This window comes from Suncus etruscus, chromosome 2, assembly GCF_024139225.1.
Source record: "Suncus etruscus isolate mSunEtr1 chromosome 2, mSunEtr1.pri.cur, whole genome shotgun sequence".
In the NCBI taxonomy this organism is placed as follows: domain Eukaryota; kingdom Metazoa; phylum Chordata; class Mammalia; order Eulipotyphla; family Soricidae; genus Suncus; species Suncus etruscus.
In genome coordinates this window covers 3,415,695-3,429,803 of record NC_064849.1, presented here as the reverse complement: position 1 = coordinate 3,429,803, position 14,109 = coordinate 3,415,695, and the positions used below count along the sequence as shown (strand labels likewise).

The window sequence follows — 14,109 nt, the reverse complement described above, 5'->3', positions numbered from 1 at the left end:
AAGGGGGGCATTTCCATCAGCCCTTCCTCCAAAGTGAGCGAAGTGACCCCTGCTTGTGACCCAAACCCCCACTCCCACCTTCCCACAGCTCCCTGCCCTGCTCAAACCCCTCCTGTGCACAGACGATCCACAGCTATGGCAATAGGAACCTCGCACCAAAAAAAAAAAAAACAAAACAAAAAACAAAAAACAAAAACAAAAAAAAAACACCCAGTGCGCTGGCGGTAGGAACATGAGAGAGAGAACATGAGGAACATGAGAACAAAATTCGCCTCCCGCTTCCTCCCGTTCCCGAGGCCTTAGAGCACCGAGCACACTGGAAGCTGCGGCTGGTTCTCCGTACAGAGCTTCCAGCCCATGCATGCCCGCACAGCACACACTGCCCAGGCATGGCTGGCATAGGGGGACTGGCATCTGCTTGGGGCAGCAAATCCTAGAGGTCAGTGTGATATCCTGGTCTTTGAATGGCACTGTCCGAAAACACTGAGGTTCAAATAAATTAAAAGGTGTGGGGCCAGAGAGATAGCACAGCAGTAGGGCGTTTGCCTTGCACACAGCTGTTCTAGGACAGACGGTGGTTCAAATCCTGTCCCTGCCAGGAGCGACTTCTGAGCATAGTGCCAGGAGTAACCCATGAGCACAGCCGGTGTGACCCCAAAACCAAACCAAAACAAAACAAAAAGAGTCACAGGTGGGGAGTAGGGAGTGGGGGTGAAGGGGAAATGCTCAAACTTTCTACAAAAAACCATTTCTTGAGTGCTAGAATTGGTGGGAAACTAGGCGTGGCCCACCAGAACCCACACGTCCCATCTTCTCCCTGTTCTTGGCCATGTTCCTTTTTTTCCCCCCAGAAGTGACCGGTCACCAGCAAAGCCAACACCGACCCAAAACCACAGGATAAGGCAGACTGAGATACAGTTACCCCAGACACCCTGATTCCCCGCCAGAACACGCAAATGCTTCCTGCCACATCGCATTTCAGTAAACTGATCCCCATCCGCCTTTATTTAAAAAACAAAACAAAACCTTACAAAAGATGTATTTAAATGCTCAGAGGAAAAAACAAAACAACTTTTATGTTCTATGCAGATTCAAATAGGGTCATATAGCCTTTGTTTGAAAAAATATCTCTCTTCTGCTGATGACAGATAGTAGGAAGGGACCCCCCCATCCTGGGGGCTTCCCAGGGCCGAGGTGCCATCTGCTGCTCCACATGGTTTATCAGGATGGTTTGGGGTTGCTGCTTCTCTTCTTGCGTCTTTTCTTCTGCTTCCGGGGGGCGGGGGGCGCTGGGGCGGGGGGCCCAGGCCGGCCGGCTGATTGTCACTTGCTGTTGGCGTGGTCCAGAGTCTCCAGGACTCGGTTGAGACGGATGTTGAGCAACCTCACCTGACTCTCCAGATGTTCCAGTTTCTCCTCCATGCTGGTCCCGTTGGGCGGGCTCCGCCAGTAACTGCCTACGGGCCCGGTCATGAAGTACACGGCCACCACGAAGCACAGGGGCAGGACGGCGCCCTCGGGCTCGCCCTCGTATTTGTGCAGGACATACACGCAGGACATGGAGAAGAGCACGGCACGCACCACCCAAAAGGCGCGGCCAAACACGCTGTGCAGCAGACTGAAGGCGAGGCCCAGGGCCAGCGACAGGAACCAGTAGGCCAGGAGGACCACGGCCACCAGCAGGAGCGCGCGGGCCGGGCTGGTGGCCACTGTCGCGGGGTTGAAATACTGCCACAGGTTGGTCACTGCAGGGCGGAAAGACAGACAGGCTGGAGTTAAGGGGAGGTTGGAGGGGATGGGCTCTGTCACAACCCCACTGCTCCTCGGACCCAGAGAAGCAGGGATGCCAGGGCGCCACCTTGAGACTGCAGCCAAGTCTATACCATGTGCTTCGCCAAGGGGCAAAGTCATGGATCCATCCATCCACTCATCCACCCATCCATCCACCCACCCACCCACGTAACCATCCTTCCATCCATTCATCCATCTATCGATCCATCCATCCATCCATTCATCCTTTTTCCCTTCCTTCCTTTTCTTATTTCCTTCCTTCCTTCCTTCCTTCCTTCCTTCCTTCCTTCCTTCCTTCCTTCCTTCCTCCCTCCCTCCTTCCCTTCCTCCTTCCCTTCCTTCCTTCCTTCCTTCCTTCCTTCCTTCCTTCCTTCCTTTCTTCCTTCCTTCTTTCCTTCCTTCCTTTCTCCCTCCTTCCTCCTTCCCTCCCTTCCTTCCTTCCTCCAGGGCCATCCTTCCCCTTTACCTCTGCTCCTTCTGCCTATTGAAAAGTGCCTGCTGAAATGGATGTAGACTAGTGTGCAAGGAAAAGGAGGCACCTAGAGCCCATGACAGCGGGACACAGACATGGGCCAGAGCCTAAGGGTCTGGCCTGTCTAGGCTAGGCTGGGGGCCTGTTACTCACAGGCAGACACAGAACTAAGCACGTTTGCTTGGAATCACACAGGAAGTTCAGACTTAAGATAAAAAGAAAAAGAAAAAAGAGGGGCCGGAGCGATAGCACAGCAGTAAGGTGTTTGCCTTGCACTCGGCCAATACAGGATGAACCAGGTTCAAATCCCAGCATCCCATATGGTATGGTACCCCAAGCCTGCCAGGAGTGACTTCTGAACACGGTGTGACCCAAAAACAGAAAGAAAACAGAAAAAAAGGAAAAGGAAAAGGAGGAAATGGGGGCTTGCTGCTGCCTGGGGTGAAGTGGGAGGAGAGAGGTGAGAGAAAAGTCGAGCGGCAGTGCCCCCTGCTGGCCACAAGTCCTGCGAGACCCACCAGGACACCGAGGTGAAAGAGAGAAATCCAGACGGTTCCCCCTCCAACTACAAATATGTTTGTAATCAAGGTGCTTAAAAAAAGATATTATTGGGGCCGGCGAGGTGGTGCTAGAGGTAAGGTGTCTGCCTTGCAAGCGCTAGCCAATGAAGGACCATGGTTCGATCCCCCTGCGGCCCATATGGTCCTCCCAAGCCAGGGACAATTTCTGAGCACTTAGCCAGGAGTAACCCCTGAGCATCAAACGGGTGTGGCCCGAAAAACAAAACGAAACAAAAAAGATATTATTATTAAAAATAAATAAAAGTAGTTTATAGATTTTTTTAAAAAGTCTGTTCACGGGCCCGGAGAGATAGCACAGCGGCGTTTGCCTTGCAAGCAGCCGATCCAGGACCAAAGGTGGTTGGTTCGAATCCCGGTGTCCCACATGGTCCCCCGTGCCTGCCAGGAGCTATTTCTGAGCAGACAGCCAGGAGTAACCCCTGAGCAACGCCGGGTGTGGCCCAAAAACAAACAAAACAAAAAACAAAAAAAAGTCTGTTCACCCTGGATAAGGACTTTGGACCTTGCCTCTCCTCTCCCTGTTTCTTTCCTCTCTCTTCTCTGTCTCCTCTCTCTGCATCTGTTTCTCTCTCCATCTTTCTCTTTTTTCCCCTCTCTCTCTGTGTTTCTGTCTTCCATCTCTCTCCTGCAAACTGCTCTGCCCTGGGTCACCTCTTGTCCTCTGAACCTCATCTCTTAGCTGTGTCTGTCTTTTGCTCTCTCTCTCTCTCTCTCTCTCTCTCTCTCTCTCTCTCTCTCTCTCTCTCTCTCTCTCTCTCTCTCTCTCTCTTCTCTCTCTCTTCTCTCTCTCTCACTCTCTCACTCTCTCTCTTTCTCTCTCTTGCAGAGCTCTGGTGTTGGGGTGACCCCAGGAGCATGTCCTGGTCACACACACATCCCTCGGGTCTTCCTTACACACACACACACACACACACACACACACCCTCAGGTCCGCCTTCCACCCCTTAACCCTTGAACACCTTGGCTAGCACGGAGAGCAGTGCAAGGGCAGGTGGGGCTCTGGGATCTTTCCCGGGGAGGCTTGTTTCCTGCAGCTCTGAATGCTCAGAGGTGGGGCCTCAAAGTCCCATGGCGGCAGCTGCTCTGAAACTCTCCAGGCTCCTCTGGCTGATGGCCACCAGCAAGCACTGCAGGAGGGAGCCCTTAGCCACATGCATCGCATGTGAGCATCGCAGGAGGAGCCTTCACCACAAACAGCAGTAGCAAGCACAGAGCTTTTTGTTTTGCTTCTAAGTGCTGTGAACTGGGCAGAAGAAGGCCCAGGGGGACTCTGGTAGCCCGAGAAAGGATCTGTCACATCCTGGGACAAGGACTCTGGGCCTTGGATGCTGGGCCTGGTGGTCCCAGCACAGACCCTCACAGCAAGTGGGCCAAAGACCAGCCAGAGACGTCTCCTCTGGATCCGAGGCCCCGCAGGTGTGGACAGGCAGTGTCACTGTCCCCATGGCCCAGCACGTCTCTGAGTGGCCCTAGGGTGAGCGTCCAGTGGGGTGCGACACCCTGACTCCTGTCCCCAGTAAGCAGAATTCACAGGGACTGGGACTGACACAGTGAGCCCCGGAGCTGGGTCCAAGAGAAACTCCAAACTGTCCCTGCAGACAGATGTGGAGCTCATTCAGACCCAAGTCACCCACTTCCTGGAGACTAGATGTGGCAGGAATTTATCCTCACACTCTGGCTGCACATGATTATGGGGTGATCGGGGCTGGGGAACCCCTCGCCAGCACAGGGAGCCAGAGAGCATTCAAAAATGATCCTAAGAGGGGCTGGAGCGTTGTCGCAGCAGTAAGGTGTTTGCCTTGCACGCACCTGACCTAAGAGAGACCTTGGTTCGATCCCCCGACATCCCATATGGTCCTCCAAGCCAGGAGCGATTTCTGAGTGCATAGTCAGGAGTAACCCCTGAGTGTCACCGGGTGTGGCCCAAAAATCAAAAAAAGGAAAATGATCCTAAGAGGGGCCGAGGCAATAGCACAGTGGTAGGGCATTTGCCTTGTACATGGCTGACCTGGGAGGGACCCGGGTTTGATCCCGGCATCCCTTATGGTACCTGAGCCTGCTTGAAGTGATTTCTGAGTGCAGAGCCAGGAGTGACCCCTGAGCACCGCCAGTTATGGCCAAAAAAAAAAAGAAATGATCTGAAAAAACCTGCATGAGCAAGACACCAGCACACATGCCAGGTTGCTGAGCATCTGCTGAAGGAGGCAACCAAGTTCTCTGTGCCTGAGGTCAAGTTCTCTGTGCCCGGGGCCAAGCTGTCTATGCCCATGAATGAGTTCTCTCTGGGGCCGGCGAGGTGGCGCTAGAGGTAAGGTGTCTGCCATGCAAGCGCTAGCCAAGGAAAGATCGCAACCGCGGTTCGATCCCCAAGTAACCCCTGAGCATCAAACGGGTGTGGCCCGGAAAACCAAAAAAAAAAAAAAAAAGAATGAGTTCTCTCTGTGCCACCGCCCAGACTCGCTTCAACCTGCTCCACAGGGTTCTGGGCCAGCAGTACCAATGCTCAGTGTTTGTGGCTGGTCCCTGCATGCTGCCAGAGCACGAGACACCCAAGGTGGCCTTGGCTCTCAAAGCTTAAGTGTGGCCAGAGGGGACAGGGCATCCCTGGAGGGGACAGGGCATCCCTGGAGTGCCCGAGCCGGTGGTCCGTTTCCAGCAGAGTTGAGATGGGGCCAGGCACTGGGGCTTAAGCTGCTTTGTCGGGTGACAGTCTATGTCTGGTGACAGTTCGACAGTGTGGATGGCCCCAAGTCAGCAACTCAGGGCTCCTGGGAACACCTTTTAGGAGGGCCCCTTCTTCCTCCCTTGTGCTCCTTGAAGAATCTGTTCCCATGCCCGTGTCCCCACATCCCCTCTTTTTTTGGGGGGGGGTCACACCCGGCAGTGCTCAGGGGTTGCTCCTGGCTCTGTGCTCAGAAATCGCTCCTGGCAGCCTCCGGAGACCATATAGGATGCTGGGATTCGAACCACTGTCCTCCTGCATGCAAGGCAAATGCCCTGCCTCCATGCTATCTCTCCAGCCCCCACATTTCCTCTTTTCTGAAGGACATGGCAGCGGGCAGTGCTAGTCCAGCTTGGCAGTGCCCTTGGCTTGACTCCCTTGTGCAGACCCATTCGTCCCAAACAAGCTCTAGCCACAAGCTCTGAGGCTTTGGAGGGGAATCAGTTTGTGGGGGTGGGCAGTGGGGGTGACACAATTCATCTCCCATCAGCAGGGAAGGTGCTGGGCCGAGAGAGAGATGGTCATGAGCTCAGTCGGGAACTGTGAGGACAGAGGGCAGACATGGCATGGACCCACGGTGAACATGAGAACAGGAGGTCGAGTCCCTTCCATAGGGGCAGTCAGAGTAGGCCTCTTGGAGGAAGTGTCTTGTCCCAGAGACCAGAGAACAAGGAGGGAAGAACTGCTCCAGCTGGAGCACGCCTAAAGGTTGGGCAGGTCCTGGGGGTCCATGTGGAGCTGATGGGGACTGGCCCTATGCCTACCCTATCCACCTGGTCCTTGGGGTGTAGGGGTTCCCCACAGCTCGTGATGTAAAGGAAAAATTTCCCCTGAGTTCCCTGACTACCCTGATCACAATTGTGGGAACTTGTAGACCCAGTTACAGTTCAACTTTCTTTCTGTTCTGACATGGTTCTAACCTGGTCATGTTAACCCTGTAAGCTTGCACCTGCACCTTGCAAAAATGTGATTGAGCAAATGCCAGATATCATGTACTTCCTAAAGCAAATCAATCTACTGTAACTTTCTATTGTTTGAAATGTTATATACAGCTTGTAAGCTCATGGCTCGGGGCTGGCAGTTTCTGGCTTAGGCTGGATTCTAGCACAGCCCCTGCATATACTTGTAAGAAAATAAACTCCCTGCTTTTGCATGAGACTGTGGTTTTGGTGTCTTTGAACGGCGCATCGTTCTCCTGGACTTAACAGTGATATTGGTGATGTCTGAAGTGAGGGTGTTGGGGTCACTGCAGGGTGACAGGTGGGCTGGGCCTGGCTGGGGCCAGAAGGTCGCAGTGATCTGGACTCACCTCCAGGATGGCTTCTGGAGTCCCAGTTCCCCCATGACACCCCCCTCAACTTGGTGACTGATGTGGTCCACTGGCCTGCACCCTAAGTGATTGCCTCTAGTGCTCATGGGTAGCCCCCCCCCCGCCATTCCTGCCCCCAAGAAGCCCAGGGCCCGAGGTACCTACCATCGAGTCCCAGCACGTCCAACAACTCGGCCCACACCTTGTACACGCTGTCCACGAACATGTCCACACCCAGCACGAAGCGCTCCGTCAGCCTGGTCAGGAACTAAGGGATGGGGGGAGAGGTGGTCAGGAGCTGCGGGGTGGGAGGAGGTCAGGGGCTGAGAGACATGGAGGTCAGGGGCTGCAGGACGGGGGTGGCCAGCTCCCCACCAGCACCTTATGACCATCAGCAAGAGGGCACATGGCACTAAGGCCAGTCTGGGGGCATCTCCCAGCCTCTCCCACACACGACAGTGTTTCCCAGGGTCCCTGGACACCCACACCCTCACACTGGTGTTTTCACATGTCATATGTCATCTCATACAGGTGTACTTACGTCACCACACACTGGCATATCTGTCATACATGTTACATCACACATATACCTGTGTATTGTATGACACCCATCTCAGAAAGGGAGGAGAGACAGGTCTGAAGTTCATTTGCGGGACTAGAGTGACAGCACAGCGGGGAGGGTGTTTGCTTTCCATGCGAAGCTGACCAGGGTTCAATCCCAAGCATCCCATGGTTCCCTGAGCCCGCCAGGAGTGATTTCTGAGTGCTGAGCCAGGAGGAACCTCTAAGCGTTGCTGGGTGTGGCCCCCAAACCCAAAAATAAAAGTTCATTTTCGAGGACTGAGTGGGATGAGGAGGGCCCTTATTTAGGGGGTTTGTCCCCCGCAATGCTCAGGCTACTAGCAGCAGTGATTGGCCATGTGTGGTATGGGGAAGAACAGGTCTGGCCCCCAGATTTCTAGCAACTCTATACCCAGCTGCATTTGGGGGCTCCCCTAGCAACTATGAGGCTCTTGTTGCCAGGAATCGGGACTCAGGGTCACTCTTGGTGGGCTCAGGGGACATATGGGTTACTGGGTATTGAACCTGGGCCAGCCACCTGCAAAACCACATGCACTGTGCTATTGCTTTGTCCCCATCTAAAACTTGACATTTTTCGAAATACAAAGTGAGGAGGGTGGGCCAGAGCGACAGCACCACAAGGAGGTCATTTGCCTTGCACATGGCCAACCAGGATTCAATCCCTGGCATCCCATATGGTCCCTCGAGCCTGTCAGGAATGATCCAGGAGTGTGGAGCCAAAAACCACCATCACCAACCACAAAAATCAAGAAGAATCCCAGCCTAACCATGAAGTTACCACGGATACATATGCGTTGGATTTCCATGGATACACACACACACACACACACACACACACACACAAACACACATTGGATTAATCAGCAGCACATGACATGCCCGTCTATGCCGCTTACCTGTGCCAATCACACCTCAATAAACTGCAAAAAATGTTGGTGGAAAAAGGCTGGTAAGTATCAGCTATTTGGCTCAAAATATGCTCAAAACAGTCAGCCTCCTTACTGAAAAATAAAAACAAAAGAAAAATGGCGAAGAAAACAAAAGCCAGTTCCCAGAAGAGAAACAGACGGTGGATTCTGAATGCTGGGAAAGAACATCAATGACAAACAGAATCAAACCCAATAATGTGGATCACTAAGGGGTTTGGGGGTGCTCAGCCCTTGTCCTGGCACAGCTGGATCTGAAAGATTAGACGTGGCCCCTCGGTACCACGCTCAGAGCCACTCTCTGGGCAGCTCTGGGGTTTGTCACGGTGAGTGAAGAGCACATGGTCTCTCTCTCTCTCTCTCTCTCTCTCTCTCTCTCTCTCTCTCTCTCTCTCTCTCTCCCCCACCCTCCCCTCCTGTCCTTGTCACACACATAGCTCTCTCCAAACATACCAGCCATTTCCCCCCCACAATTCCCTGGTCTGTGCTCCCTCCTCTGGTTCAGCTTGGTTCCACAGAGGTTTTGAGGCTGGGACCCCCACCCCATTATTTCCCCATCCCTTTCCTTCCCCATCCCCCAAGAGGAACTGAACATGACCAACATCTCTGGGGGTACAGGCCTGCACTTGCCCCAGAATCATCTTCCGTGGGGGTACAGTTGAATGCTTTCCCACAAGCCCAGACCCTGCAGTCATGGTCTCCTCAACCACCAGGAATTGACCCCGAGAAAGGGCAGAGGTGGCCTGAACCAGGGTGCTGTCCTGCCATGCCCTCAGCCACCCAGGTGCCCCCTTCATCCTCCATGACCAGCCACCATCACATGACATGTGCCCTGGCCTGTAGCCTCTTTCCCTCTCGCTGCCAGTTTTTAAGGTCTGCTCGGGCCACAGTGCGGGCAGAACTCTCCTCACTCTCTGGCCGAGGACTCTTGCCCACTGCAAGGTCACCCTGGTCTGAACTGATCTGAGCCTGTCCACTGAGTGCTAGGAACAAGGTAAATGTGTATGATTTGCTCCATCACTCCTAAGTGAATGAAAAAATGTCGCTCTCCAAGGGGGCCAGAGAGATAGCACAGCGGTAGGGCATTTGCCTTGCAAGCAGCTGATCCAGGATGGACGGTGGTTCGAATTCCGGCATTCCATAAGGTTCCCCATGCCTGCCAGGAGTGATTTCTGAGTGCAGAGCCAGGAGTAACCCTGAGTGCCGCCAGGTGTGACCTCCCCCAAAATAAGTTGCTCTTGGGGGCTAGAGCAATGGCACAGCAGGGAGGGCATTTACCTTGTACACAGCTGACCCAAATTTAATCCCCAGCATCCCATAGTGTCACCCGAGCCTGCCAGGAGTGATTCCTTAGCATAGATCCAGGAGGAACCCCTGAATGCTGTTGGGTGTATCCCAAAAGCCAAAAAAAATTAAGTTAAGTTAAAAATGCAAACGTCTGAGACTAGAGAGATAGCTCAGTGGTTGGGCGTTTACCTTGCATGTGGACGAACCCAGGTTCAATTCCCAGCATCCCATATGATCCCCCCCACCCTCGAGCCTGCCAGGAGCAATTTCTGAGCACAGAGCCAAGAGTAACTCATGAGCGCCACCGAGTGTGGCCCAAAAACCAAAAAAAAAAAAGGTTCCTTCCGGCTGTGTTTGGAGTCACCTCTTCGTACCAATGAACAGACCCATATGCAGAGCATATGTCCAAAAATGTGATTATCTCTCTGTCCTGTGTGGTGCCTCCCACATGTCAGCACACACTCCTGAGGGTCATCACCAGCTCCCAAACTTCCCTCTAAAAAACTAAGCTGGCAGCCAGAGAGCAAGGCAAGGCCAGCTCCAAGCGGTCTGGTCATAGGTTTATTTCAGACTCAGCCGAAATTAGAAAAATGGGGTGTTTCAGGGCTGGAGCAGTGGCGCAAGCGGTAGGGAATTTGCCTTGCTTGTGCTGACCTAGGACACACTGCAGTTTGATCCCCCAGCGTCCCATCTGGTCCCCCAAGCCAGGAGCGATTCTGAGCGCATAACCAGAAGTAACCCCCTGAGCGTCACCATGTGTGGCACAAAAAGCAGGAAAAAAAAGTGGGGAGAGGATGTTTCCTAAAACACCCTCAAATTCACGACCTAAATCATATTGGTCCACTCAGTGCTATCTAAAACTGAGCCTGAGTGGGGCCAGAGTGATAGCACAGTGGTAGTGCGTTTGCCTTGCGTATGGCCAACCCGGGACTGACCCAGATTCAACCCAGGTTCAACCCAGGTTCAATCTAGGCTCCATCCTCGGCATAAGGTTCCCCGAGCCTGCCAGGAGTGATTCCTGAGCACAGAGCCAGGAGTACTTGCTGATCGCCACCGGGTGTGGCTCCAAAGCAAAAAACAAACAAACAAAAAACCCTGCCCCTGTGGCAGAAACATCTCCCTGGCCTAGCTGGTCTCTCCAGGCAGCTCAGGCAGGAGTCAGATGGCAACGAGGCCTGGTCACAGCACAGCAGGGGGACTCGAGGGGCAAATGCCAGTTCTGCCACTCGGTCTGGCTGCAGGCTGGGCTGCTGGCTATTTCCTCATCTGCAAAACGGTAAGAGGCCCAGGGCCGGTACGGGGTGATGCTTCAGACTTAAACAAGCCACCGACCTTTAGCAGAAAGAATCTGCTTCTCGGGGCCCCGGAGAGATAGCACAGCGGCGTTTGCCTTGCAAGGAGCCGATCCAAGACCAAAGGTGGTTGGTTCGAATCCTGGTGTCCCATATAGTCCCCCGTGCCTGCCAGGAGCTATTTCTGAGCAGACAGCCAGGAGTAACCCCTGGGCACCACCGGGTGTGGCCCAAAAACCAAAAACCAAAAAAAAAAAAAAAAGAATCTGCTTCTCTCCTGAAGGCACAAACCTGGGCTCAGCCCCCAAACAGGTCGCTGTGAGAGTCTCTTTCAGGTGCTCAGGAGAACTGCAAGTGCCTAGCCGTTGAGCCTTGTCTCCAGTCCTGGGTCCAAATATCACTGTCCTGCTGCTCCTTAGACATTTCCACAGGATTTCCACAGGATCTGTCTGGACTCAGACAGTCTGTGCTCACCCTACCTGACATTTCCTCCAAAATACTCAGTGTTGGGGCCGGAGCAGTGGTATAGCAGGGAAGGTGCTTGCCTTGCACGTGGCCAATCTTGGTTCGATCCCCAGCCTCTCCGGCATAAGGGGCCCCCAGAGCACAGCCAAGAGTGACCCCTAAGTGTAGAGTCAGAAATAAGCCCTGAGCCAAGAGTAAACCCTGAGCACAGCCGGATATGGCCAAAAAAAAAAAAAAAAAAAAAAAGAGTGTGATGAGAAGATAGTTTTTCCTAAAAAGGGAAACTGTCCCAGAGCCAGAGAGATATAGCACAGTGGGCAGCGCAACTGCTTGCACTGAGGACCTGGATTTGATCTCCGCCATCCCATATGGTCCCTGAGCAGCACTAGGAGTAATCCCTGAGCACCACCAGGTGTGGCCCAAATCCCTCCTCAAAGAAATGAAATCGTCTCTTTCCTATGTTTCTATGTTAAGACTATATAGCTAATCTGATGTGAGTTTTAAAGAGTTTTTGTTTGTTTGTTTGTTTTTGTTTTGTCTTTTAATTCTTGGCTCAGGGGGCATGCCTGGTAATGCTCTGGGAAAACCTTATGGGATGCAGAGGACCAAACTCAGGTTGGCCTGGTGCAAGGCAAAGCCCACCCTGCTGTGCTATCTCTTCGGCCTCATGAGAGATTATTTGTCTCATCTCAAGCCCTGAGGAAACTTTTCTTTCCCCCTGAAAGTCTTAGAGTGGGGTGCAACAGCCCCAATTACACCAACAGGAGCTCACAATGACCCACCTGGCTCCTGGGCCAGGAAGTGGCTGACCACACTGGACACATGGCCTCCTGTGGGATATCTGTTCACCGCGTGTTCCATTTATGGGACTCAGAAACCAGAGGCTCAGAGGCCCTTGAGATAGAGGGGCACAGACAGGCAGGCAGGCTTAACCCGTGGAACCACATGTCCCCTAAAAACCCCTGAGGAGGAGCTACCCACCCACCCATACACCCCAGCCCTGTAGGACAACCAGGTGAGGCCCAGAACCAAAAAGAGAAAGAGAAAGTAGCCAGCCCAAAGTCACCCCACTGCAGCAGCAGCAGCCGTGGAGGTGGAACTTGACCCCAAACCCTGGGCCTGGTAACTGTGCCCCACTTCCTTTTTTGTTTTAAGGAGCCTTTTGCGTTTGGGGAGGGTAGGATCAGGCCTGCCCCTTTGAGTCACGCACCCAGCCCATCGCGCAACTTTGGGGGATCAGGCCTACCCCTTTGAACTACCCACTCAGCCCAGCCTGGAGTGTTCCAGGCCTGGCAGAGGTGAAGAGACTTGGAGGCCAGGTCCAAGGCACTAAGTGGCTGGGGAATGGGGCGCACATGCATAGTCGGGCGTACATGTATAGTCACCTCCACATGTGGGGGAGTGTGCATGGGCCACTGGAGACCCCCAATGGGTTTCCTCTCCTTCTTGCACAGTTGGGGGTGGGTGAGTGGGTGGGAAAGGGCTGGATAAGTGTGGATCAGGGGAGGCTTGGGGGGAAGGTTTGGAGGGAGCCTGTATGGTGTGCATCAGACGGACAGATGGACGGATAGGTGGATGGATGGACAGATGGACGGATAGGTGGATGGATGGACAGATGGACGGATGAATGGATAGGTGGATGGGTAGATGAATAAATAAATGGATGAGTAGATGGATGGGTGGACAGATGGATGGACAGATGGACAGATGGATGGAAGGATGGATGGATAGGTGGATGGGTAGAAGAATGAATGGATGGATGGGTGGATGGATGGACAGATGGATGGATGGACAGATGGACATATGGATGGAAGGATGGATGGGTGGATGGATGGACAGATGGATGGAAGGATGGATGGACGGACAGATGAACAGACGGACGGATAGATGAATGCCATACCCCCTTCCACCAAGCCACCTCTACCCCGCCGCCCTAGGAGCCCGCGCGCACGGCCCGGCCCGGCCCGGCCCGTGCCCAGGCGTGCCAAGGTGACCGCGCGCGCCCAGCCCCGCGCCCCGCGCCCCGCGCCCACCTTCTGCGCGGCGCGCACGTTGTCGTCGCCGAACAGGCCGCCCAGGCTCTGCGAGAAGGAGCTGGCGCCGCGCCGGGAGCCCGGCTTGTCGGGGCCGCTGCGCCCCCGCGCCCCCAGCGCGCCCGGGGCCAGCAGCGCCAGCGGCAGCAGCAGGAGCAGCAGCAGCAGCTCGGCCCGGCACAGGGCGCGGGGAAGGGGAAGGGGACGGGGACGGGGCAGGGGCCCCGAGGACGCGCGCGCGCCCATGCTCGGCAGGGCAGGCAGGCAGGCGGGCAGGCGGCCAGGCAGGGGACCGAGCGGGCCGGGTCGGGCCGGACACCGGGCAGGGGCACCGGGCAGGCGAGGCACCGACCGTGCGGGGACGCCCGACGCGCCACCTGCCCCGCCCCGCGCCTCGCTCGCTCGCTCGCTCCGCCCCCGGCGGGGATGGGCGCCCCGGAACCTGGGCCCCCCTGCTTTCCACTGGCTTGTTTGTATTTATTTATGTGTTTTGATTATTTATTTATTTTTTGGCCATCCTGGTTCTGCGCTCAAGGATCGCACCTGGAAAGCTTGGGGATGGACAGGGAAGACCCTTATGGCATCCTAGGTTGGCCTCCTGCCCAAATGCAAAATGCCCTCTTCCTGCTCCAGCCCCTTTAGTTAGTTT

The 14,109-nt window shown here is 54.5% G+C and overlaps 1 protein-coding gene across 1 annotated transcript; it reads right to left on the bottom strand.

Moving 5' to 3' along the window:
• Positions 1-1,195: 1,195 nt before the first annotated feature.
• On the bottom strand, positions 1,196-13,706 carry BRI3BP (BRI3 binding protein). Its single transcript, XM_049768236.1, has 3 exons — positions 13,461-13,706; positions 7,041-7,143; positions 1,196-1,745 (listed from the first exon to the last, which is right to left on the bottom strand). The coding sequence occupies exons 1-3, from the start codon at positions 13,704-13,706 to the stop codon at positions 1,324-1,326; spliced, it is 771 nt and encodes a 256-aa protein (XP_049624193.1). The 3' UTR covers positions 1,196-1,323.
• Positions 13,707-14,109: the final 403 nt, after the last annotated feature.